The 21,993-nt window shown below is 49.7% G+C and overlaps 1 protein-coding gene across 2 annotated transcripts in view; it reads left to right on the top strand.

Moving 5' to 3' along the window:
- Nucleotides 1-21,993, top strand: part of LOC109882559 (phosphatidylinositol transfer protein beta isoform-like) — a 53,636-nt gene that overhangs the window by 18,991 nt on the left and 12,652 nt on the right. For both annotated transcript variants that reach the window (XM_020474657.2, XM_031826331.1), the window contains exons 3-6: nt 517-662; nt 3,180-3,271; nt 3,930-3,937; nt 5,343-5,501. In XM_020474657.2, the coding sequence (XP_020330246.1) occupies nt 517-662; nt 3,180-3,271; nt 3,930-3,937; nt 5,343-5,501 (405 nt within the window). The remainder of the gene's footprint in view (nt 1-516; nt 663-3,179; nt 3,272-3,929; nt 3,938-5,342; nt 5,502-21,993) is intronic.

The following is a 21,993-nucleotide window of genomic DNA, read 5'->3' on the forward strand; positions in this document are numbered from 1 at the left end:
GACATAATTTTCTGGAATTTTCCAAGCTGTTTAAAGGCACAGTCAAATTAGTGTATTGTAACTTCTGACCCACTGGAATTGTGATACAGTGAATTATAAGTGAAATAATCTGTCTGTAAACAACTGTTGGAAAAATTACTTGTCATTGCACAAAGTAGATGTCCTAACTGACTTGCTAAAACTATAGTTTGTTAACAAGAAATTTGTGGAGAGGTTGAAAAACTAGTTTTAATGACTCCAACCGAAGTGTATGTAAACTTCCGACTTCAACTGTACGTTTTCCAACCTACTCTGTGAATGTTTTAAATTATGTATTCAATATAGACAAGAAAAATACATGTATTTGTGTGTTATTAGTTTAGGCACACTATGTTTGTCCATTGTTGTGATCAGATCAAATTTGATGATCAATTTATGTAGAAATCCAGGTAATTCCAAAGGGGTTCACATCCTTTTTCTTGTCAGTGTATATATTATGTGACCTGTTTCTCTGTGCTCTCTTGTTCTGTGTTGCAGTACCAAGTTGGTCAGCTGTTCACCGTAGCTGAGGCCAGTAAGAATGAGACGGGGGGAGGAGAAGGCATTGAGGTGCTGATAAATGAACCCTATGAGGAAGAGGGAGAGAAGGGACAGTACACACATAAAGTTTACCATCTGAAGAGGTACAGTAGTACATGCACACAGACATACATCTGCCACCTAAGAGATGCATACACTGGGTGAGGATGAAGAGGAGAATACAGACACACACACATACACACAAATGCAAGGTTTCCCAAACTTTGTCCTGGGGCCTGCCCTGGGTGCATGTTTTGTTTTTGCCCTAGCACTACACAACTGATTCAAATAATGAAAGCTTGATGATGAGTTGGTTATTTGAATCAGCTATGTAGTGTTAGGGCAAAAGCCAAACCGTGCTCCCAGGGTGGGCCCCAGGACCGAGTTTGGGAAACCCTGCAATAAGGCTGCGTTTTGCCTAATTGACCCTTCGCTAAGGTCCTCCCCAGAATTGTGGGCAACCAATCGGTTGCTAAACAAGCTAGAGTCCCCTCTCCTCAGATAAGCTCTTGTTTCAAATGCATGTAAACCAAAGAGGACAATGGCAAAAACGTAATTTTCATTTTAAAAAAGGATTGTTCAAATGGCTAAATAATTTAACAGCAGGGGTACTTGCGACTGTGAGTCATGAAATGCAGAGCCTGATGGAATATTTTTTGAATCCGGAATTATGCATTCGTTTCATAATTTGATAGCTGGTTAGCTAGCTCTGTCTCATTGACCATCATTGAAAACGTTGCTAGCTTGCCAGTTAATATATCTTATTTTCTCCAAATGTACAGTGCATTCGGGTAAGTATTCAGACCCCTTGACTTTTTCCACATGTATTAAATCGTTTTTCCCCTCATCAACATACACATAATGACAAAGCAAAAACATGCTTACAATATTTTTTTTATGTATTAAGAAATATATAAGAAACAGAAATACCTTATTTACATAATTATTCAGACACTTTGCTATGAGACTCTACATTTACATAATTATTCAGACCCTTTGCTATGAGACTCTACATTTACATAATTATTCAGACCCTTTGCTATGAGACTCTACATTTACATAATTATTCAGACCCTTTGCTATGAGACTCTACATTTACATAATTATTCAGACCCTTTGCTATGAGACTCTACATTTACATAATTATTCAGACCCTTTGCTATGAGACTCTACATTTACATAATTATTCAGACACTTTGCTATGAGACTCTACATTTACATAATTATTCAGACACTTTGCTATGAGACTCTACATTTACATAATTATTCAGACACTTTGCTATGAGACTCTACATTTACATAATTATTCAGACACTTTGCTATGAGACTCTACATTTACATAATTATTCAGACACTTTGCTATGAGACTCTACATTTACATAATTATTCAGACACTTTGCTATGAGACTCTACATTTACATAATTATTCAGACACTTTGCTATGAGACTCTACATTTACATCAGTATTCAGACACTTTGCTATGAGACTCAACATTTACATAATTATTCAGACACTTTGCTATGAGACTCTACATTTACATAATTATTCAGACACTTTGCTATGAGACTCAACATTTCTTAAAACCTGTTTTCTCTTTGTAATTATGGAGTTGTGTGTAGATTGATGAGGGAATTATAAAAAAAAAAAGAACGCTGTAACCTAGCAAAATGGGAAGGGGTCTGAATACTTTCCGAATGCACTGGATGTCATCTGCCAGGATCTGTCAGGATACGATTTGAGAGCACTAGTTGGCTCCAAAAGTGGTTAGTAACTTTGACTGCATGCTGACAGCGCATTCCGAGCCATCCAGTGGCTATCTGCACTAAAATACATTTTTATAATTTTTCTCCCCCTTTTTCCTCCCCAACTTCGTGGTATCCAATTACAGTCTTGTCTCATCGCTGCAACTTCCGTACGGATTTGAGAGATGCGACGGTCGAGAGCCTTGCGTCCTCCGAAACACAACCAAGCCGCACTGCTTCTTGACACAATGCCCATTTAACCCGGAAGCCAGCCGCACCAATGTGTGAGATGAAACACCGTACACCTGGCAACCGTTTCAACATGCACTGTGCCCGGCCCGCCACAGGAGTCACTAGTGCGCGATGGGATAAGGACATCCCTGCCATCTCTCCCCTAACCCTGATGACGCTGGGCCAATTGTGCGCCGCCCCATGGGTACCCCGGGCGCGGCCGGCTGAGACAGAGCCTGGGCTCGAACCCAGAGTCTCTAGTGGCACAGCCAGCACTGCGATGTAGTGCCTTAGACCACTGCCCCACTCGGGAGGCCTACTAAAATACATTTTACCATGTTCCCGTGAAGCAATTGTAATTACAGTCCACTACAACATACCCGAGAGTCTCCTGATTAGCAAGGGGTAGTCTGCTTAATTTTTATTGTGTATTAGAAACACAGTTTGAGGTCATTGTGATGGGCAATTGAGCTTCCCGGGAAAATATTGACCACGGTAGTGACAATAACCAAAGGGGTGGGGCTTAGCCAAAAGTGAATTATTGGCAAAGCAATGATCTGATTGGTCAAAAGATCAGAGTTGGACTGCCTGTGTAAATGCAGCCATACACACTCAGATGATTGACTCCTGTCTCTCTCTCTTTGCAGTAAAGTCCCAGGCTGGTTGAGGTATATTGCACCAGAGGGAGCATTAGTTTTCCATGAAAAAGCCTGGAATGCCTACCCATACTGTCGCACCGGTGAGTACCAGAACTCTAGTTTAAACACTCAATTTAGCCCATCTCTGATTGGGACTGGCTTGCAAGAAGATACCAACCCTACTGTTACGTTGGTTTACAATCAGCTGCACTGGGGTCGGAACGTAATCATGGTTACATTAAGACACTGGAGCCGGTGCAAGATTTGGGACGGAAAACGTACCTCAATGCAGGGATGGGATATGCCACTGTACTCCAAATGTTACCTTTATCCACACTGCTCCATCATGAAGAAAAACTGCTTTTTTTTCATCCTCATGCTAGCTAGCAGTACCCACAGCAGCCATTATGGAATGGCAGGTCACGTTGAACAAAAGGAGCTGATTGGCCGACACTGCCATTGCAAAATGATAGCAGTATTTCAGTCTTCTCGACGTAGCAGTGTGGATAAAGGTACAATTTGGAGTACAGTGGCATATCCCATCCCTGCATTGAGGTACGTTTTCCATCCCATATCGCACGTCGGGTTTAAATGTGTCTTAATGTAACCATGATTGCGCTCAGTATTAACAAGCATAACGGTAGGGTCGGCATCTTCTGGCAAGGTACTGGCCTACATTGTAATTTGTCACTGATTATTTTATTGAAAGTAAACTGTTTCCCTTTTTCTTCTGTTGCTTGTTTTCTCCATCTGCGGCAGTTATAACGGTGAGTAGTGAGTGAACTGACACAAACACATGCACACTGGGGCCTTGCGGTTAAGAGCGTTGGGCCAGTAACGGAAAGGTCTCTGGTTCGAATCCCTGAGCCGGCAAGGTGGGAAAGTCTGCTCTTCTGCCCTTGAGCAAGGCAGTTAATCCCCAAAAACTGCTATACGGGCACCAATAACGTTGATTAAAGCAGCCCCCCCTCACCTCTCTGATTGAGGGTTTGAGTTAAATGCGGAAGACACATTTTGGTTGAAATGCATTCTTGTGCAACTGACTAGGTATCTCCCTTTCTCATATTCCCCCAGCTATTGTCTGTGTGGGCTAGGTTTGTTGTGTGAATGTATTTGAGACACTCGATCCCATTAGTGACTTATGGCGTGGTGGCGTTGTGTAGCTAGCTATGTTGCTAATGCTATCACACCACAGTTAGCTAGGCAGAGTGAAGTAGTGCACTAACCAGCCATGCCGTTTCAGCCTGTTGAGGGAAAACTTGTTTGAGGAATTAGGCAGAAGTCATCTATCAGCAATAAGAGGTTTATTCAAGCAATTGCAAGGAAGATCACTCTCAGGATGAACCCGGAGAGTAACCTTCAGGACATACTGGAAAGGAATTCTCAGCATATACCACAGTGGATCTCAAAGATTTTACAATCAGTCTTTATATGTAATTTACACAATGAACTGCTTACCCCTCCAAGGGGGAGGCGAGCTTACAAAAGAGATAAGGGGTAATTGGTTCCACTTCCATAGAAAAAACATACAAATGAGAACAGGTTCTAACCAGTTCTCACAGCCTATATGTCTTAAGATAGAGGAATGATAGGATCTTTAAAGCCAAACCAGAGGAAACTAGATTTCTGCCTAGCTAGGTTTTTAGTGTCTGAAAGATAATGAGCCAGTAATAAATCACTTCTCTGTGCAGTATGTAAAGGGTTTACTGGACAGGTGTGGGAAATGACCAGTGACTAGTACTATTCAACAACATACTGTAGCATTAGACTGCACCCACAAGCCCAAACAGATAATCAGTTAATTAGCTTAGCTGTGGGGTTTAAATAGGCCTTAGGCATCCCAGGACTCCATGCAAGACTTTCTCAGTATGAGATTCCCATTGGTTCTCCATTCAAGGCATTCTCAAGCTTTGCAATTGGCTGACATTTTAAGGCTACTATATAGAGGAAGTGAACACTAAAGCCTTCTTGGAATTAGTTTCCTTCCCACCACAGAATCCATAGAATCAACTTATCAACCATTTGGAATGGTACACCCAACATGGCTGCCATCCTGACCCACATCAGCAGAATGAATTTATGCTTTGCCAGGCTAGATTAAAACATGGACAGATTTGATTTGTCTCCTTTTCTTTCATTGCTCACTTATCTTTTCTCCTCCTCTCCCTCCAGAACGAGTATATGAAAGATGACTTCCTGATAAAGATTGAGACGTGGCACAAACCTGACATGGGAACTCTAGAAAACGTGCATGACTTGGATGGTCCTACGTGGAAGACAGTGGAGGTGATTCCCATCGACATCGCAGACAAAGATGTGGTGGCCCATGGGGTGAGTGGGCGTACGCGCACACACACTAGTTGAATACGTGGAACACTGTTTGAAAAAATGGATCATTCCTCTATTGCACATCAGACCTGACATCACTGTATTGGCTAAAGCAGTGAGTTTCTAACCACTCAGCCATGTTAGATCAGTGACATCAAGATGGCTCTTTTCCCAAGTGGTAATGTAGTCTGTCCCCTGTCCCAGGCACTGATGGTTATATCACTAGGGTATTTGTCTCCCCCATGTGGAGGAGTTGTGCCACTGCACGTTGACTGCACGTTGACTGGTTGTCTCTGTCAGTCTACCTCCTTGCCAGAATCCCCCCCACCCCACCCCTTTCACACTCACTCAATTCTTCATTGCTGCGACTTGCTAGTTGAGATTTCTGATCACGTTAGGCTGCGTTTCATTTTATGTCGGTTTGATCACGGGGGAGGCACTAGTATTATCTGCAGTTTTCGGTTTGGCTAACACATTTGAAACAAATGGTCTATAAATAAACCTCTTTGCCAAAATTCGGCATCTCTCCCATGTCTTATTTGACTAGTAGTTGTTCTGAAATGTTTATTGCTTGCCTGTGTGCCACAGAAAGTATTTGACTCTAGCCACAAATTTAAGGAAATTAGAAGGGGGGGGTTCGGTAAGGCTATTTTCTAATTTCCTTAATTTTGTGGCTAGAGTCAAATACTTTCTTTGGCACACACTACTGGTCAACATGAGCTATAAAAAAATATTTTGAAGTGTGTCAGGCCTTGCAGTCCCAAAATAGAAGGGGTGGGGGTGGAATTTCGGCAGGCAAGAAAATGGCCTTGCCGAACCCCCCCTTCTAATTTCCTTAATTTTGTGGCTAGTGTCATACTTTGTGGCACACATCAGAGTCAAATACTTTCTATAGAACAAACTTCACGTCAGGATGGGCAACCGACAATAATAATGTATGTGTGTTATATTAAACATCGAGGAGGGAGTCAAATGTAGGAAATAAACCTTTCAGAACAACTACTAGTTGAATAAGACATGGGAGAGGTGACGCATTTTGGCAAAGAGATTTATTTATAGACTAATACACTTGAAACAAAAAGCCAAGCCGAAAACTGCAGACATTACTAGTGCCTCCCCCGCGATCAAACAACCATAAAAAATCTAATGAAACGCAGCCTGACATGATCAAAAATCTCAACTAGCATTGCAAGTTGCAGGGTGGGGGATTCTGTCAGGGGGGAGATTTTCAGCACAACACCGGAACAAAGTTCCTTGTTAGTCGCACAGTCTGCTCCTCTAACGTTTGTGTTACGTGCTTCTGTCCATGAAAGATTCCTGCCAGTCTAGTGTCATTCCTAGTCCTGTGTCTGCTGCTGTTAGCCTGCCAGTCTAGTGTCATTCCTAGTCCTGTGTCTGCTGCTGTTAGCCTGCCAGTCTAGTGTCATTCCTAGTCCTGTGTCTGCTGCTGTTAGCCTGCCAGTCTAGTGTCATTCCTAGTCCTGTGTCTGCTGCTGTTAGCCTGCCAGTCTAGTGTCATTCCCAGTCCTGTGTCTGCTGCTGTTAGCCTGCCAGTCTAGTGTCATTCCCAGTCCTGTGTCTGCTGCTGTTAGCCTGCCAGTCTAGTGTCATTCCCAGTCCTGTGTCTGCTGCTGTTAGCCTGCCAGTCTAGTGTCATTCCTAGTCCCGTGTCTGCTGCTGTCAGCCTGCCAGTCTAGTGTCATTCCTAGCCCTGTGTCTGATTCTGTTAGCCTGCCAGTCTAGTGTCATTCCCAGTCCTGTGTCTGCTGCTGTTAGCCTGCCAGTCTAGTGTCATTCCTAGCCCTGTGTCTGCTGCTGTTAGCCTGCCAGTCTAGTGTCATTCCCAGTCCTGTGTCTGCTGCTGTCAGCCTGCCAGTCTAGTGTCATTCCTAGCCCTGTGTCTGCTGCTGTCAGCCTGCCAGTCTAGTGTCATTCCCAGTCCTGTGTCTGCTGCTGTCAGCCTGCCAGTCTAGTGTCATTCCTAGCCCTGTGTCTGATTCTGTTAGCCTGCCAGTCTAGTGTCATTCCTAGTCCTGTGTCTGCTGCTGTTAGCCTGCCAGTCTAGTGTCATTCCTAGCCCTGTGTCTGCTGCTGTCAGCCTGCCAGTCTAGTGTCATTCCTAGCCCTGTGTCTGATTCTGTTAGCCTGCCAGTCTAGTGTCATTCCTAGTCCTGTGTCTGCTGCTGTCAGCCTGCCAGTCTAGTGTCATTCCTAGTCCTGTGTCTGCTGCTGTTAGCCTGCCAGTCTAGTGTCATTCCTAGTCCTGTGTCTGCTTCTGTTAGCCTGCCAGTCTAGTGTCATTCCTAGCCCTGTGTCTGCTTCTGTTAGCCTGCCAGTCTAGTGTCATTCCTAGCCCTGTGTCTGCTGCTGTTAGCCTGCCAGTCTAGTGTCATTCCTAGTCCTGTGTCTGATTCTGTTAGCCTGCCAGTCTAGTGTCATTCCTAGTCCTGTGTCTGCTGCTGTTAGCCTGCCAGTCTAGTGTCATTCCTAGTCCTGTGTCTGCTGCTGTTAGCCTGCCAGTCTAGTGTCATTCCTAGTCCTGTGTCTGCTGCTGTTAGCCTGCCAGTCTAGTGTCATTCCCAGTCCTGTGTCTGCTGCTGTTAGCCTGCCAGTCTAGTGTCATTCCTAGCCCTGTGTCTGCTGCTGTTAGCCTGCCAGTCTAGTGTCATTCCTAGTCCTGTGTCTGCTGCTGTTAGCCTGCCAGTCTAGTGTCATTCCCAGTCCTGTGTCTGCTGCTGTTAGCCTGCCAGTCTAGTGTCATTCCTAGTCCCGTGTCTGCTGCTGTCAGCCTGCCAGTCTAGTGTCATTCCTAGCCCTGTGTCTGATTCTGTTAGCCTGCCAGTCTAGTGTCATTCCCAGTCCTGTGTCTGCTGCTGTTAGCCTGCCAGTCTAGTGTCATTCCTAGCCCTGTGTCTGCTGCTGTTAGCCTGCCAGTCTAGTGTCATTCCCAGTCCTGTGTCTGCTGCTGTCAGCCTGCCAGTCTAGTGTCATTCCTAGCCCTGTGTCTGCTGCTGTCAGCCTGCCAGTCTAGTGTCATTCCTAGCCCTGTGTCTGATTCTGTTAGCCTGCCAGTCTAGTGTCATTCCTAGTCCTGTGTCTGCTGCTGTTAGCCTGCCAGTCTAGTGTCATTCCTAGCCCTGTGTCTGCTGCTGTCAGCCTGCCAGTCTAGTGTCATTCCTAGCCCTGTGTCTGATTCTGTTAGCCTGCCAGTCTAGTGTCATTCCTAGTCCTGTGTCTGCTGCTGTCAGCCTGCCAGTCTAGTGTCATTCCTAGCCCTGTGTCTGCTGCTGTCAGCCTGCCAGTCTAGTGTCATTCCTAGTCCTGTGTCTGATTCTGTTAGCCTGCCAGTCTAGTGTCATTCCTAGTCCTGTGTCTGCTGCTGTTAGCCTGCCAGTCTAGTGTCATTCCTAGTCCTGTGTCTGCTGCTGTTAGCCTGCCAGTCTAGTGTCATTCCCAGTCCTGTGTCTGCTGCTGTTAGCCTGCCAGTCTAGTGTCATTCCCAGTCCTGTGTCTGCTGCTGTTAGCCTGCCAGTCTAGTGTCATTCCTAGCCCTGTGTCTGCTGCTGTCAACCTGCCAGTCTAGTGTCATTCCTAGCCCTGTGTCTGATTCTGTTAGCCTGCCAGTCTAGTGTCATTCCCAGTCCTGTGTCTGCTGCTGTTAGCCTGCCAGTCTAGTGTCATTCCCAGTCCTGTGTCTGCTGCTGTTAGCCTGCCAGTCTAGTGTCATTTCCAGTCCTGTGTCTGCTGCTGTTAGCCTGCCAGTCTAGTGTCATTCCTAGTCCTGTGTCTGCTGCTGTTAGCCTGCCAGTCTAGTGTCATTCCTAGTCCTGTGTCTGCTGCTGTCAGCCTGCCAGTCTAGTGTCATTCCTAGTCCTGTGTCTGCTGCTGTTAGCCTGCCAGTCTAGTGTCATTCCTAGTCCTGTGTCTGCTTCTGTTAGCCTGCCAGTCTAGTGTCATTCCTAGCCCTGTGTCTGCTTCTGTTAGCCTGCCAGTCTAGTGTCATTCCTAGCCCTGTGTCTGCTGCTGTTAGCCTGCCAGTCTAGTGTCATTCCTAGTCCTGTGTCTGATTCTGTTAGCCTGCCAGTCTAGTGTCATTCCTAGTCCTGTGTCTGCTGCTGTTAGCCTGCCAGTCTAGTGTCATTCCTAGTCCTGTGTCTGCTGCTGTTAGCCTGCCAGTCTAGTGTCATTCCTAGTCCTGTGTCTGCTGCTGTTAGCCTGCCAGTCTAGTGTCATTCCCAGTCCTGTGTCTGCTGCTGTTAGCCTGCCAGTCTAGTGTCATTCCCAGTCCTGTGTCTGCTGCTGTTAGCCTGCCAGTCTAGTGTCATTCCTAGCCCTGTGTCTGCTGCTGTTAGCCTGCCAGTCTAGTGTCATTCCTAGTCCTGTGTCTGCTGCTGTTAGCCTGCCAGTCTAGTGTCATTCCCAGTCCTGTGTCTGCTGCTGTTAGCCTGCCAGTCTAGTGTCATTCCTAGTCCCGTGTCTGCTGCTGTCAGCCTGCCAGTCTAGTGTCATTCCTAGCCCTGTGTCTGATTCTGTTAGCCTGCCAGTCTAGTGTCATTCCCAGTCCTGTGTCTGCTGCTGTTAGCCTGCCAGTCTAGTGTCATTCCTAGCCCTGTGTCTGCTGCTGTTAGCCTGCCAGTCTAGTGTCATTCCCAGTCCTGTGTCTGCTGCTGTCAGCCTGCCAGTCTAGTGTCATTCCTAGCCCTGTGTCTGCTGCTGTCAGCCTGCCAGTCTAGTGTCATTCCTAGCCCTGTGTCTGATTCTGTTAGCCTGCCAGTCTAGTGTCATTCCTAGTCCTGTGTCTGCTGCTGTTAGCCTGCCAGTCTAGTGTCATTCCTAGCCCTGTGTCTGCTGCTGTCAGCCTGCCAGTCTAGTGTCATTCCTAGCCCTGTGTCTGATTCTGTTAGCCTGCCAGTCTAGTGTCATTCCTAGTCCTGTGTCTGCTGCTGTCAGCCTGCCAGTCTAGTGTCATTCCTAGCCCTGTGTCTGCTGCTGTCAGCCTGCCAGTCTAGTGTCATTCCTAGTCCTGTGTCTGATTCTGTTAGCCTGCCAGTCTAGTGTCATTCCTAGTCCTGTGTCTGCTGCTGTTAGCCTGCCAGTCTAGTGTCATTCCTAGTCCTGTGTCTGCTGCTGTTAGCCTGCCAGTCTAGTGTCATTCCCAGTCCTGTGTCTGCTGCTGTTAGCCTGCCAGTCTAGTGTCATTCCCAGTCCTGTGTCTGCTGCTGTTAGCCTGCCAGTCTAGTGTCATTCCTAGCCCTGTGTCTGCTGCTGTCAACCTGCCAGTCTAGTGTCATTCCTAGCCCTGTGTCTGATTCTGTTAGCCTGCCAGTCTAGTGTCATTCCCAGTCCTGTGTCTGCTGCTGTTAGCCTGCCAGTCTAGTGTCATTCCCAGTCCTGTGTCTGCTGCTGTTAGCCTGCCAGTCTAGTGTCATTTCCAGTCCTGTGTCTGCTGCTGTTAGCCTGCCAGTCTAGTGTCATTCCTAGTCCTGTGTCTGCTGCTGTTAGCCTGCCAGTCTAGTGTCATTCCTAGTCCTGTGTCTGCTGCTGTTAGCCTGCCAGTCTAGTGTCATTCCCAGTCCTGTGTCTGCTGCTGTTAGCCTGCCAGTCTAGTGTCATTCCCAGTCCTGTGTCTGCTGCTGTTAGCCTGCCAGTCTAGTGTCATTCCTAGCCCTGTGTCTGATTCTGTTAGCCTGGCCTGCCAGTCTAGTGTCATTCCCAGTCCTGTGTCTGCTGCTGTTAGCCTGCCAGTCTAGTGTCATTCCTAGTCCTGTGTCTGCTGCTGTTAGCCTGCCAGTCTAGTGTCATTCCCAGTCCTGTGTCTGCTGCTGTTAGCCTGCCAGTCTAGTGTCATTCCTAGCCCTGTGTCTGCTGCTGTTAGCCTGCCAGTCTAGTGTCATTCCCAGCCCTGTGTCTGCTTCTGTTAGCCTGGCAGTCTAGTGTCATTCCTAGTCCTGTGTCTGCTGCTGTTAGCCTGGCAGTCTAGTGTCATTCCTAGCCCTGTGTCTGCTTCTGTTAGCCTGCCAGTCTAGTGTCATTCCTAGCCCTGTGTCTGCTGCTGTTAGCCTGCCAGTCTAGTGTCATTCCCAGTCCTGTGTCTGCTGCTGTCAGCCTGCCAGTCTAGTGTCATTCCTAGTCCTGTGTCTGCTGCTGTTAGCCTGCCAGTCTAGTGTCATTCCTAGTCCTGTGTCTGCTGCTGTTAGCCTGCCAGTCTAGTGTCATTCCTAGTCCTGTGTCTGCTGCTGTTAGCCTGCCAGTCTAGTGTCATTCCAAGTCCTGTGTCTGCTGCTGTTAGCCTGCCAGTCTAGTGTCATTCCTAGTCCCGTGTCTGCTGCTGTCAGCCTGCCAGTCTAGTGTCATTCCTAGCCCTGTGTCTGATTCTGTTAGCCTGCCAGTCTAGTGTCATTCCCAGTCCTGTGTCTGCTGCTGTTAGCCTGCCAGTCTAGTGTCATTCCTAGCCCTGTGTCTGCTGCTGTTAGCCTGCCAGTCTAGTGTCATTCCCAGTCCTGTGTCTGCTACTGTCAGCCTGCCAGTCTAGTGTCATTCCTAGCCCTGTGTCTGCTGCTGTCAGCCTGCCAGTCTAGTGTCATTCCTAGCCCTGTGTCTGATTCTGTTAGCCTGCCAGTCTAGTGTCATTCCTAGTCCTGTGTCTGCTCTGCTGCTGTTAGCCTGCCAGTCTAGTGTCATTCCTAGTCCTGTGTCTGCTTCTGTTAGCCTGCCAGTCTAGTGTCATTCCTAGCCCTGTGTCTGCTTCTGTTAGCCTGCCAGTCTAGTGTCATTCCTAGCCCTGTGTCTGCTGCTGTTAGCCTGCCAGTCTAGTGTCATTCCTAGTCCTGTGTCTGATTCTGTTAGCCTGCCAGTCTAGTGTCATTCCTAGTCCTGTGTCTGCTGCTGTTAGCCTGCCAGTCTAGTGTCATTCCTAGCCCTGTGTCTGCTGCTGTCAACCTGCCAGTCTAGTGTCATTCCTAGCCCTGTGTCTGATTCTGTTAGCCTGCCAGTCTAGTGTCATTCCCAGTCCTGTGTCTGCTGCTGTTAGCCTGCCAGTCTAGTGTCATTCCCAGTCCTGTGTCTGCTGCTGTTAGCCTGCCAGTCTAGTGTCATTTCCAGTCCTGTGTCTGCTGCTGTTAGCCTGCCAGTCTAGTGTCATTCCTAGTCCTGTGTCTGCTGCTGTTAGCCTGCCAGTCTAGTGTCATTCCTAGTCCTGTGTCTGCTGCTGTTAGCCTGCCAGTCTAGTGTCATTCCTAGTCCTGTGTCTGCTGCTGTTAGCCTGCCAGTCTAGTGTCATTCCCAGTCCTGTGTCTGCTGCTGTTAGCCTGCCAGTCTAGTGTCATTCCTAGCCCTGTGTCTGCTGCTGTTAGCCTGCCAGTCTAGTGTCATTCCTAGTCCTGTGTCTGCTGCTGTTAGCCTGCCAGTCTAGTGTCATTCCCAGTCCTGTGTCTGCTGCTGTTAGCCTGCCAGTCTAGTGTCATTCCTAGTCCCGTGTCTGCTGCTGTCAGCCTGCCAGTCTAGTGTCATTCCTAGCCCTGTGTCTGATTCTGTTAGCCTGCCAGTCTAGTGTCATTCCCAGTCCTGTGTCTGCTGCTGTTAGCCTGCCAGTCTAGTGTCATTCCTAGCCCTGTGTCTGCTGCTGTTAGCCTGCCAGTCTAGTGTCATTCCCAGTCCTGTGTCTGCTGCTGTCAGCCTGCCAGTCTAGTGTCATTCCTAGCCCTGTGTCTGCTGCTGTCAGCCTGCCAGTCTAGTGTCATTCCTAGCCCTGTGTCTGATTCTGTTAGCCTGCCAGTCTAGTGTCATTCCTAGTCCTGTGTCTGCTGCTGTTAGCCTGCCAGTCTAGTGTCATTCCTAGCCCTGTGTCTGCTGCTGTCAGCCTGCCAGTCTAGTGTCATTCCTAGCCCTGTGTCTGATTCTGTTAGCCTGCCAGTCTAGTGTCATTCCTAGTCCTGTGTCTGCTGCTGTCAGCCTGCCAGTCTAGTGTCATTCCTAGCCCTGTGTCTGCTGCTGTCAGCCTGCCAGTCTAGTGTCATTCCTAGTCCTGTGTCTGATTCTGTTAGCCTGCCAGTCTAGTGTCATTCCTAGTCCTGTGTCTGCTGCTGTTAGCCTGCCAGTCTAGTGTCATTCCTAGTCCTGTGTCTGCTGCTGTTAGCCTGCCAGTCTAGTGTCATTCCCAGTCCTGTGTCTGCTGCTGTTAGCCTGCCAGTCTAGTGTCATTCCCAGTCCTGTGTCTGCTGCTGTTAGCCTGCCAGTCTAGTGTCATTCCTAGCCCTGTGTCTGCTGCTGTCAACCTGCCAGTCTAGTGTCATTCCTAGCCCTGTGTCTGATTCTGTTAGCCTGCCAGTCTAGTGTCATTCCCAGTCCTGTGTCTGCTGCTGTTAGCCTGCCAGTCTAGTGTCATTCCCAGTCCTGTGTCTGCTGCTGTTAGCCTGCCAGTCTAGTGTCATTTCCAGTCCTGTGTCTGCTGCTGTTAGCCTGCCAGTCTAGTGTCATTCCTAGTCCTGTGTCTGCTGCTGTTAGCCTGCCAGTCTAGTGTCATTCCTAGTCCTGTGTCTGCTGCTGTTAGCCTGCCAGTCTAGTGTCATTCCCAGTCCTGTGTCTGCTGCTGTTAGCCTGCCAGTCTAGTGTCATTCCCAGTCCTGTGTCTGCTGCTGTTAGCCTGCCAGTCTAGTGTCATTCCTAGCCCTGTGTCTGATTCTGTTAGCCTGCCAGTCTAGTGTCATTCCCAGTCCTGTGTCTGCTGCTGTTAGCCTGCCAGTCTAGTGTCATTCCTAGTCCTGTGTCTGCTGCTGTTAGCCTGCCAGTCTAGTGTCATTCCCAGTCCTGTGTCTGCTGCTGTTAGCCTGCCAGTCTAGTGTCATTCCTAGCCCTGTGTCTGCTGCTGTTAGCCTGCCAGTCTAGTGTCATTCCCAGCCCTGTGTCTGCTTCTGTTAGCCTGGCAGTCTAGTGTCATTCCTAGTCCTGTGTCTGCTGCTGTTAGCCTGGCAGTCTAGTGTCATTCCTAGCCCTGTGTCTGCTTCTGTTAGCCTGCCAGTCTAGTGTCATTCCTAGCCCTGTGTCTGCTGCTGTTAGCCTGCCAGTCTAGTGTCATTCCCAGTCCTGTGTCTGCTGCTGTCAGCCTGCCAGTCTAGTGTCATTCCTAGTCCTGTGTCTGCTGCTGTTAGCCTGCCAGTCTAGTGTCATTCCTAGTCCTGTGTCTGCTGCTGTTAGCCTGCCAGTCTAGTGTCATTCCTAGTCCTGTGTCTGCTGCTGTTAGCCTGCCAGTCTAGTGTCATTCCAAGTCCTGTGTCTGCTGCTGTTAGCCTGCCAGTCTAGTGTCATTCCTAGTCCCGTGTCTGCTGCTGTCAGCCTGCCAGTCTAGTGTCATTCCTAGCCCTGTGTCTGATTCTGTTAGCCTGCCAGTCTAGTGTCATTCCCAGTCCTGTGTCTGCTGCTGTTAGCCTGCCAGTCTAGTGTCATTCCTAGCCCTGTGTCTGCTGCTGTTAGCCTGCCAGTCTAGTGTCATTCCCAGTCCTGTGTCTGCTACTGTCAGCCTGCCAGTCTAGTGTCATTCCTAGCCCTGTGTCTGCTGCTGTCAGCCTGCCAGTCTAGTGTCATTCCTAGCCCTGTGTCTGATTCTGTTAGCCTGCCAGTCTAGTGTCATTCCTAGTCCTGTGTCTGCTGCTGTTAGCCTGCCAGTCTAGTGTCATTCCTAGTCCTGTGTCTGCTTCTGTTAGCCTGCCAGTCTAGTGTCATTCCTAGCCCTGTGTCTGCTTCTGTTAGCCTGCCAGTCTAGTGTCATTCCTAGCCCTGTGTCTGCTGCTGTTAGCCTGCCAGTCTAGTGTCATTCCTAGCCCTGTGTCTGCTTCTGTTAGCCTGCCAGTCTAGTGTCATTCCTAGTCCTGTGTCTGCTGCTGTTAGCCTGCCAGTCTAGTGTCATTCCCAGTCCTGTGTCTGCTGCTGTTAGCCTGCCAGTCTAGTGTCATTCCCAGTCCTGTGTCTGCTGCTGTTAGCCTGCCAGTCTAGTGTCATTCCTAGCCCTGTGTCTGCTGCTGTCAACCTGCCAGTCTAGTGTCATTCCTAGCCCTGTGTCTGATTCTGTTAGCCTGCCAGTCTAGTGTCATTCCCAGTCCTGTGTCTGCTGCTGTTAGCCTGCCAGTCTAGTGTCATTCCCAGTCCTGTGTCTGCTGCTGTTAGCCTGCCAGTCTAGTGTCATTCCTAGTCCTGTGTCTGCTGCTGTTAGCCTGCCAGTCTAGTGTCATTCCTAGTCCTGTGTCTGCTGCTGTTAGCCTGCCAGTCTAGTGTCATTCCTAGTCCTGTGTCTGCTGCTGTTAGCCTGCCAGTCTAGTGTCATTCCCAGTCCTGTGTCTGCTGCTGTTAGCCTGCCAGTCTAGTGTCATTCCTAGTCCCGTGTCTGCTGCTGTCAGCCTGCCAGTCTAGTGTCATTCCTAGCCCTGTGTCTGATTCTGTTAGCCTGCCAGTCTAGTGTCATTCCCAGTCCTGTGTCTGCTGCTGTTAGCCTGCCAGTCTAGTGTCATTCCTAGCCCTGTGTCTGCTGCTGTTAGCCTGCCAGTCTAGTGTCATTCCCAGTCCTGTGTCTGCTACTGTCAGCCTGCCAGTCTAGTGTCATTCCTAGCCCTGTGTCTGCTGCTGTCAGCCTGCCAGTCTAGTGTCATTCCTAGCCCTGTGTCTGATTCTGTTAGCCTGCCAGTCTAGTGTCATTCCTAGTCCTGTGTCTGCTGCTGTTAGCCTGCCAGTCTAGTGTCATTCCTAGCCCTGTGTCTGCTGCTGTCAGCCTGCCAGTCTAGTGTCATTCCTAGCCCTGTGTCTGATTCTGTTAGCCTGCCAGTCTAGTGTCATTCCTAGTCCTGTGTCTGCTGCTGTCAGCCTGCCAGTCTAGTGTCATTCCTAGCCCTGTTTCTGCTGCTGTCAGCCTGCCAGTCTAGTGTCATTCCTAGTCCTGTGTCTGATTCTGTTAGCCTGCCAGTCTAGTGTCATTCCTAGTCCTGTGTCTGCTGCTGTTAGCCTGCCAGTCTAGTGTCATTCCTAGTCCTGTGTCTGCTTCTGTTAGCCTGCCAGTCTAGTGTCATTCCTAGCCCTGTGTCTGCTTCTGTTAGCCTGCCAGTCTAGTGTCATTCCTAGTCCTGTGTCTGCTGCTGTTAGCCTGCCAGTCTAGTGTCATTCCTAGTCCTGTGTCTGCTGCTGTTAGCCTGCCAGTCTAGTGTCATTCCTAGTCCTGTGTCTGCTGCTGTTAGCCTGCCAGTCTAGTGTCATTCCCAGTCCTGTGTCTGCTGCTGTTAGCCTGCCAGTCTAGTGTCATTCCCAGTCCTGTGTCTGCTGCTGTTAGCCTGCCAGTCTAGTGTCATTCCTAGCCCTGTGTCTGCTGCTGTCAACCTGCCAGTCTAGTGTCATTCCTAGCCCTGTGTCTGATTCTGTTAGCCTGCCAGTCTAGTGTCATTCCCAGTCCTGTGTCTGCTGCTGTTAGCCTGCCAGTCTAGTGTCATTCCTAGTCCTGTGTCTGCTTCTGTTAGCCTGCCAGTCTAGTGTCATTCCTAGCCCTGTGTCTGCTTCTGTTAGCCTGCCAGTCTAGTGTCATTCCTAGCCCTGTGTCTGCTGCTGTTAGCCTGCCAGTCTAGTGTCATTCCTAGCCCTGTGTCTGCTGCTGTCAGCCTGCCAGTCTAGTGTCATTCCTAGCCCTGTGTCTGATTCTGTTAGCCTGCCAGTCTAGTGTCATTCCTAGTCCTGTGTCTGCTGCTGTCAGCCTGCCAGTCTAGTGTCATTCCTAGTCCTGTGTCTGCTGCTGTTAGCCTGCCAGTCTAGTGTCATTCCCAGTCCTGTGTCTGCTGCTGTTAGCCTGCCAGTCTAGTGTCATTCCCAGTCCTGTGTCTGCTGCTGTTAGCCTGCCAGTCTAGTGTCATTCCTAGCCCTGTGTCTGCTGCTGTTAGCCTGCCAGTCTAGTGTCATTCCTAGCCCTGTGTCTGATTCTGTTAGCCTGCCAGTCTAGTGTCATTCCCAGTCCTGTGTCTGCTGCTGTTAGCCTGCCAGTCTAGTGTCATTCCTAGTCCTGTGTCTGCTGCTGTTAGCCTGCCAGTCTAGTGTCATTCCCAGTCCTGTGTCTGCTGCTGTTAGCCTGCCAGTCTAGTGTCATTCCTAGCCCTGTGTCTGCTGCTGTTAGCCTGCCAGTCTAGTGTCATTCCCAGCCCTGTGTCTGCTTCTGTTAGCCTGGCAGTCTAGTGTCATTCCTAGTCCTGTGTCTGCTGCTGTTAGCCTGGCAGTCTAGTGTCATTCCTAGCCCTGTGTCTGCTTCTGTTAGCCTGCCAGTCTAGTGTCATTCCTAGCCCTGTGTCTGCTGCTGTTAGCCTGCCAGTCTAGTGTCATTCCCAGTCCTGTGTCTGCTGCTGTCAGCCTGCCAGTCTAGTGTCATTCCTAGTCCTGTGTCTGCTGCTGTTAGCCTGCCAGTCTAGTGTCATTCCTAGTCCTGTGTCTGCTGCTGTTAGCCTGCCAGTCTAGTGTCATTCCTAGTCCTGTGTCTGCTGCTGTTAGCCTGCCAGTCTAGTGTCATTCCTAGTCCTGTGTCTGCTGCTGTTAGCCTGCCAGTCTAGTGTCATTCCCAGTCCTGTGTCTGCTGCTGTTAGCCTGCCAGTCTAGTGTCATTCCTAGTCCCGTGTCTGCTGCTGTCAGCCTGCCAGTCTAGTGTCATTCCTAGCCCTGTGTCTGATTCTGTTAGCCTGCCAGTCTAGTGTCATTCCCAGTCCTGTGTCTGCTGCTGTTAGCCTGCCAGTCTAGTGTCATTCCTAGCCCTGTGTCTGCTGCTGTTAGCCTGCCAGTCTAGTGTCATTCCCAGTCCTGTGTCTGCTACTGTCAGCCTGCCAGTCTAGTGTCATTCCTAGCCCTGTGTCTGCTGCTGTCAGCCTGCCAGTCTAGTGTCATTCCTAGCCCTGTGTCTGATTCTGTTAGCCTGCCAGTCTAGTGTCATTCCTAGTCCTGTGTCTGCTGCTGTTAGCCTGCCAGTCTAGTGTCATTCCTAGCCCTGTGTCTGCTGCTGTCAGCCTGCCAGTCTAGTGTCATTCCTAGCCCTGTGTCTGATTCTGTTAGCCTGCCAGTCTAGTGTCATTCCTAGTCCTGTGTCTGCTGCTGTCAGCCTGCCAGTCTAGTGTCATTCCTAGCCCTGTTTCTGCTGCTGTCAGCCTGCCAGTCTAGTGTCATTCCTAGTCCTGTGTCTGATTCTGTTAGCCTGCCAGTCTAGTGTCATTCCTAGTCCTGTGTCTGCTGCTGTTAGCCTGCCAGTCTAGTGTCATTCCTAGTCCTGTGTCTGCTTCTGTTAGCCTGCCAGTCTAGTGTCATTCCTAGCCCTGTGTCTGCTTCTGTTAGCCTGCCAGTCTAGTGTCATTCCTAGCCCTGTGTCTGCTGCTGTTAGCCTGCCAGTCTAGTGTCATTCCTAGTCCTGTGTCTGATTCTGTTAGCCTGCCAGTCTAGTGTCATTCCTAGTCCTGTGTCTGCTGCTGTTAGCCTGCCAGTCTAGTGTCATTCCTAGTCCTGTGTCTGCTGCTGTTAGCCTGCCAGTCTAGTGTCATTCCCAGTCCTGTGTCTGCAGCTGTTAGCCTGCCAGTCTAGCGTCATTCCCAGTCATGTGTCTGCTGCTGTTAGCCTGCCAGTCTAGTGTCATTCCTAGCCCTGTGTCTGCTGCTGTCAACCTGCCAGTCTAGTGTCATTCCTAGCCCTGTGTCTGATTCTGTTAGCCTGCCAGTCTAGTGTCATTCCCAGTCCTGTGTCTGCTGCTGTCAGCCTGCCAGTCTAGTGTCATTCCTAGCCCTGTGTCTGCTGCTGTCAGCCTGCCAGTCTAGTGTCATTCCTAGTCCTGTGTCTGCTTCTGTTAGCCTGCCAGTCTAGTGTCATTCCTAGCCCTGTGTCTGCTTCTGTTAGCCTGCCAGTCTAGTGTCATTCCTAGCCCTGTGTCTGCTGCTGTTAGCCTGCCAGTCTAGTGTCATTCCTAGTCCTGTGTCTGATTCTGTTAGCCTGCCAGTCTAGTGTCATTCCTAGTCCTGTGTCTGCTGCTGTTAGCCTGCCAGTCTAGTGTCATTCCTAGTCCTGTGTCTGCTGCTGTTAGCCTGCCAGTCTAGTGTCATTCCTAGTCCTGTGTCTGCTGCTGTTAGCCTGCCAGTCTAGTGTCATTCCCAGTCCTGTGTCTGCTGCTGTTAGCCTGCCAGTCTAGTGTCATTCCTAGTCCTGTGTCTGCTGCTGTTAGCCTGCCAGTCTAGTGTCATTCCCAGTCCTGTGTCTGCTGCTGTCAGCCTGCCAGTCTAGTGTCATTCCTAGTCCTGTGTCTGCTGCTGTTAGCCTGCCAGTCTAGTGTCATTCCTAGTCCTGTGTCTGCTGCTGTTAGCCTGCCAGTCTAGTGTCATTCCTAGTCCTGTGTCTGCTGCTGTTAGCCTGCCAGTCTAGTGTCATTCCCAGTCCTGTGTCTGCTACTGTCAGCCTGCCAGTCTAGTGTCATTCCTAGCCCTGTGTCTGCTGCTGTCAGCCTGCCAGTCTAGTGTCATTCCTAGCCCTGTGTCTGATTCTGTTAGCCTGCCAGTCTAGTGTCATTCCTAGTCCTGTGTCTGCTGCTGTTAGCCTGCCAGTCTAGTGTCATTCCTAGCCCTGTGTCTGCTGCTGTCAGCCTGCCAGTCTAGTGTCATTCCTAGCCCTGTGTCTGATTCTGTTAGCCTGCCAGTCTAGTGTCATTCCTAGTCCTGTGTCTGCTGCTGTCAGCCTGCCAGTCTAGTGTCATTCCTAGCCCTGTTTCTGCTGCTGTTAGCCTGCCAGTCTAGTGTCATTCCCAGTCCTGTGTCTGCTGCTGTTAGCCTGCCAGTCTAGTGTCATTCCTAGCCCTGTGTCTGCTGCTGTCAACCTGCCAGTCTAGTGTCATTCCTAGCCCTGTGTCTGATTCTGTTAGCCTGCCAGTCTAGTGTCATTCCCAGTCCTGTGTCTGCTGCTGTTAGCCTGCCAGTCTAGTGTCATTCCTAGCCCTGTGTCTGCTGCTGTTAGCCTGCCAGTCTAGTGTCATTCCCAGTCCTGTGTCTGCTGCTGTCAGCCTGCCAGTCTAGTGTCATTCCTAGCCCTGTGTCTGCTGCTGTCAGCCTGCCAGTCTAGTGTCATTCCTAGCCCTGTGTCTGATTCTGTTAGCCTGCCAGTCTAGTGTCATTCCTAGTCCTGTGTCTGCTGCTGTTAGCCTGCCAGTCTAGTGTCATTCCTAGCCCTGTGTCTGCTGCTGTCAGCCTGCCAGTCTAGTGTCATTCCTAGCCCTGTGTCTGATTCTGTTAGCCTGCCAGTCTAGTGTCATTCCTAGTCCTGTGTCTGCTGCTGTCAGCCTGCCAGTCTAGTGTCATTCCTAGCCCTGTGTCTGCTGCTGTCAGCCTGCCAGTCTAGTGTCATTCCTAGTCCTGTGTCTGCTTCTGTTAGCCTGCCAGTCTAGTGTCATTCCTAGCCCTGTGTCTGCTTCTGTTAGCCTGCCAGTCTAGTGTCATTCCTAGCCCTGTGTCTGCTGCTGTTAGCCTGCCAGTCTAGTGTCATTCCCAGTCCTGTGTCTGCTGCTGTTAGCCTGCCAGTCTAGTGTCATTCCTAGTCCTGTGTCTGCTGCTGTTAGCCTGCCAGTCTAGTGTCATTCCCAGTCCTGTGTCTGCTGCTGTTAGCCTGCCAGTCTAGTGTCATTCCTAGTCCTGTGTCTGCTGCTGTTAGCCTGCCAGTCTAGTGTCATTCCTAGTCCTGTGTCTGCTGCTGTTAGCCTGCCAGTCTAGTGTCATTCCTAGTCCTGTGTCTGCTGCTGTTAGCCTGCCAGTCTAGTGTCATTCCCAGTCCTGTGTCTGCTGCTGTTAGCCTGCCAGTCTAGTGTCATTCCTAGCCCTGTGTCTGCTGCTGTCAGCCTGCCAGTCTAGTGTCATTCCTAGCCCTGTGTCTGATTCTGTTAGCCTGCCAGTCTAGTGTCATTCCCAGTCCTGTGTCTGCTGCTGTTAGCCTGCCAGTCTAGTGTCATTCCTAGTCCTGTGTCTGCTGCTGTTAGCCTGCCAGTCTAGTGTCATTCCCAGTCCTGTGTCTGCTGCTGTTAGCCTGCCAGTCTAGTGTCATTCCTAGCCCTGTGTCTGCTGCTGTTAGCCTGCCAGTCTAGTGTCATTCCCAGCCCTGTGTCTGCTTCTGTTAGCCTGGCAGTCTAGTGTCATTCCTAGTCCTGTGTCTGCTGCTGTTAGCCTGGCAGTCTAGTGTCATTCCTAGCCCTGTGTCTGCTTCTGTTAGCCTGCCAGTCTAGTGTCATTCCTAGCCCTGTGTCTGCTGCTGTTAGCCTGCCAGTCTAGTGTCATTCCTAGCCCTGTGTCTGCTTCTGTTAGCCTGCCAGTCTAGTGTCATTCCTAGTCCCGTGTCTGCTGCTGTTAGCCTGCCAGTCTAGTGTCATTCCTAGCCCTGTGTCTGCTGCTGTCAGCCTGCCAGTCTAGTGTCATTCCTAGCCCTGTGTCTGCTGCTGTTAGCCTGCCAGTCTAGTGTCATTCCTAGCCCTATGTCT

This window comes from Oncorhynchus kisutch, linkage group LG6 (assembly GCF_002021735.2).
Source record: "Oncorhynchus kisutch isolate 150728-3 linkage group LG6, Okis_V2, whole genome shotgun sequence".
Classification (NCBI taxonomy): domain Eukaryota; kingdom Metazoa; phylum Chordata; class Actinopteri; order Salmoniformes; family Salmonidae; genus Oncorhynchus; species Oncorhynchus kisutch.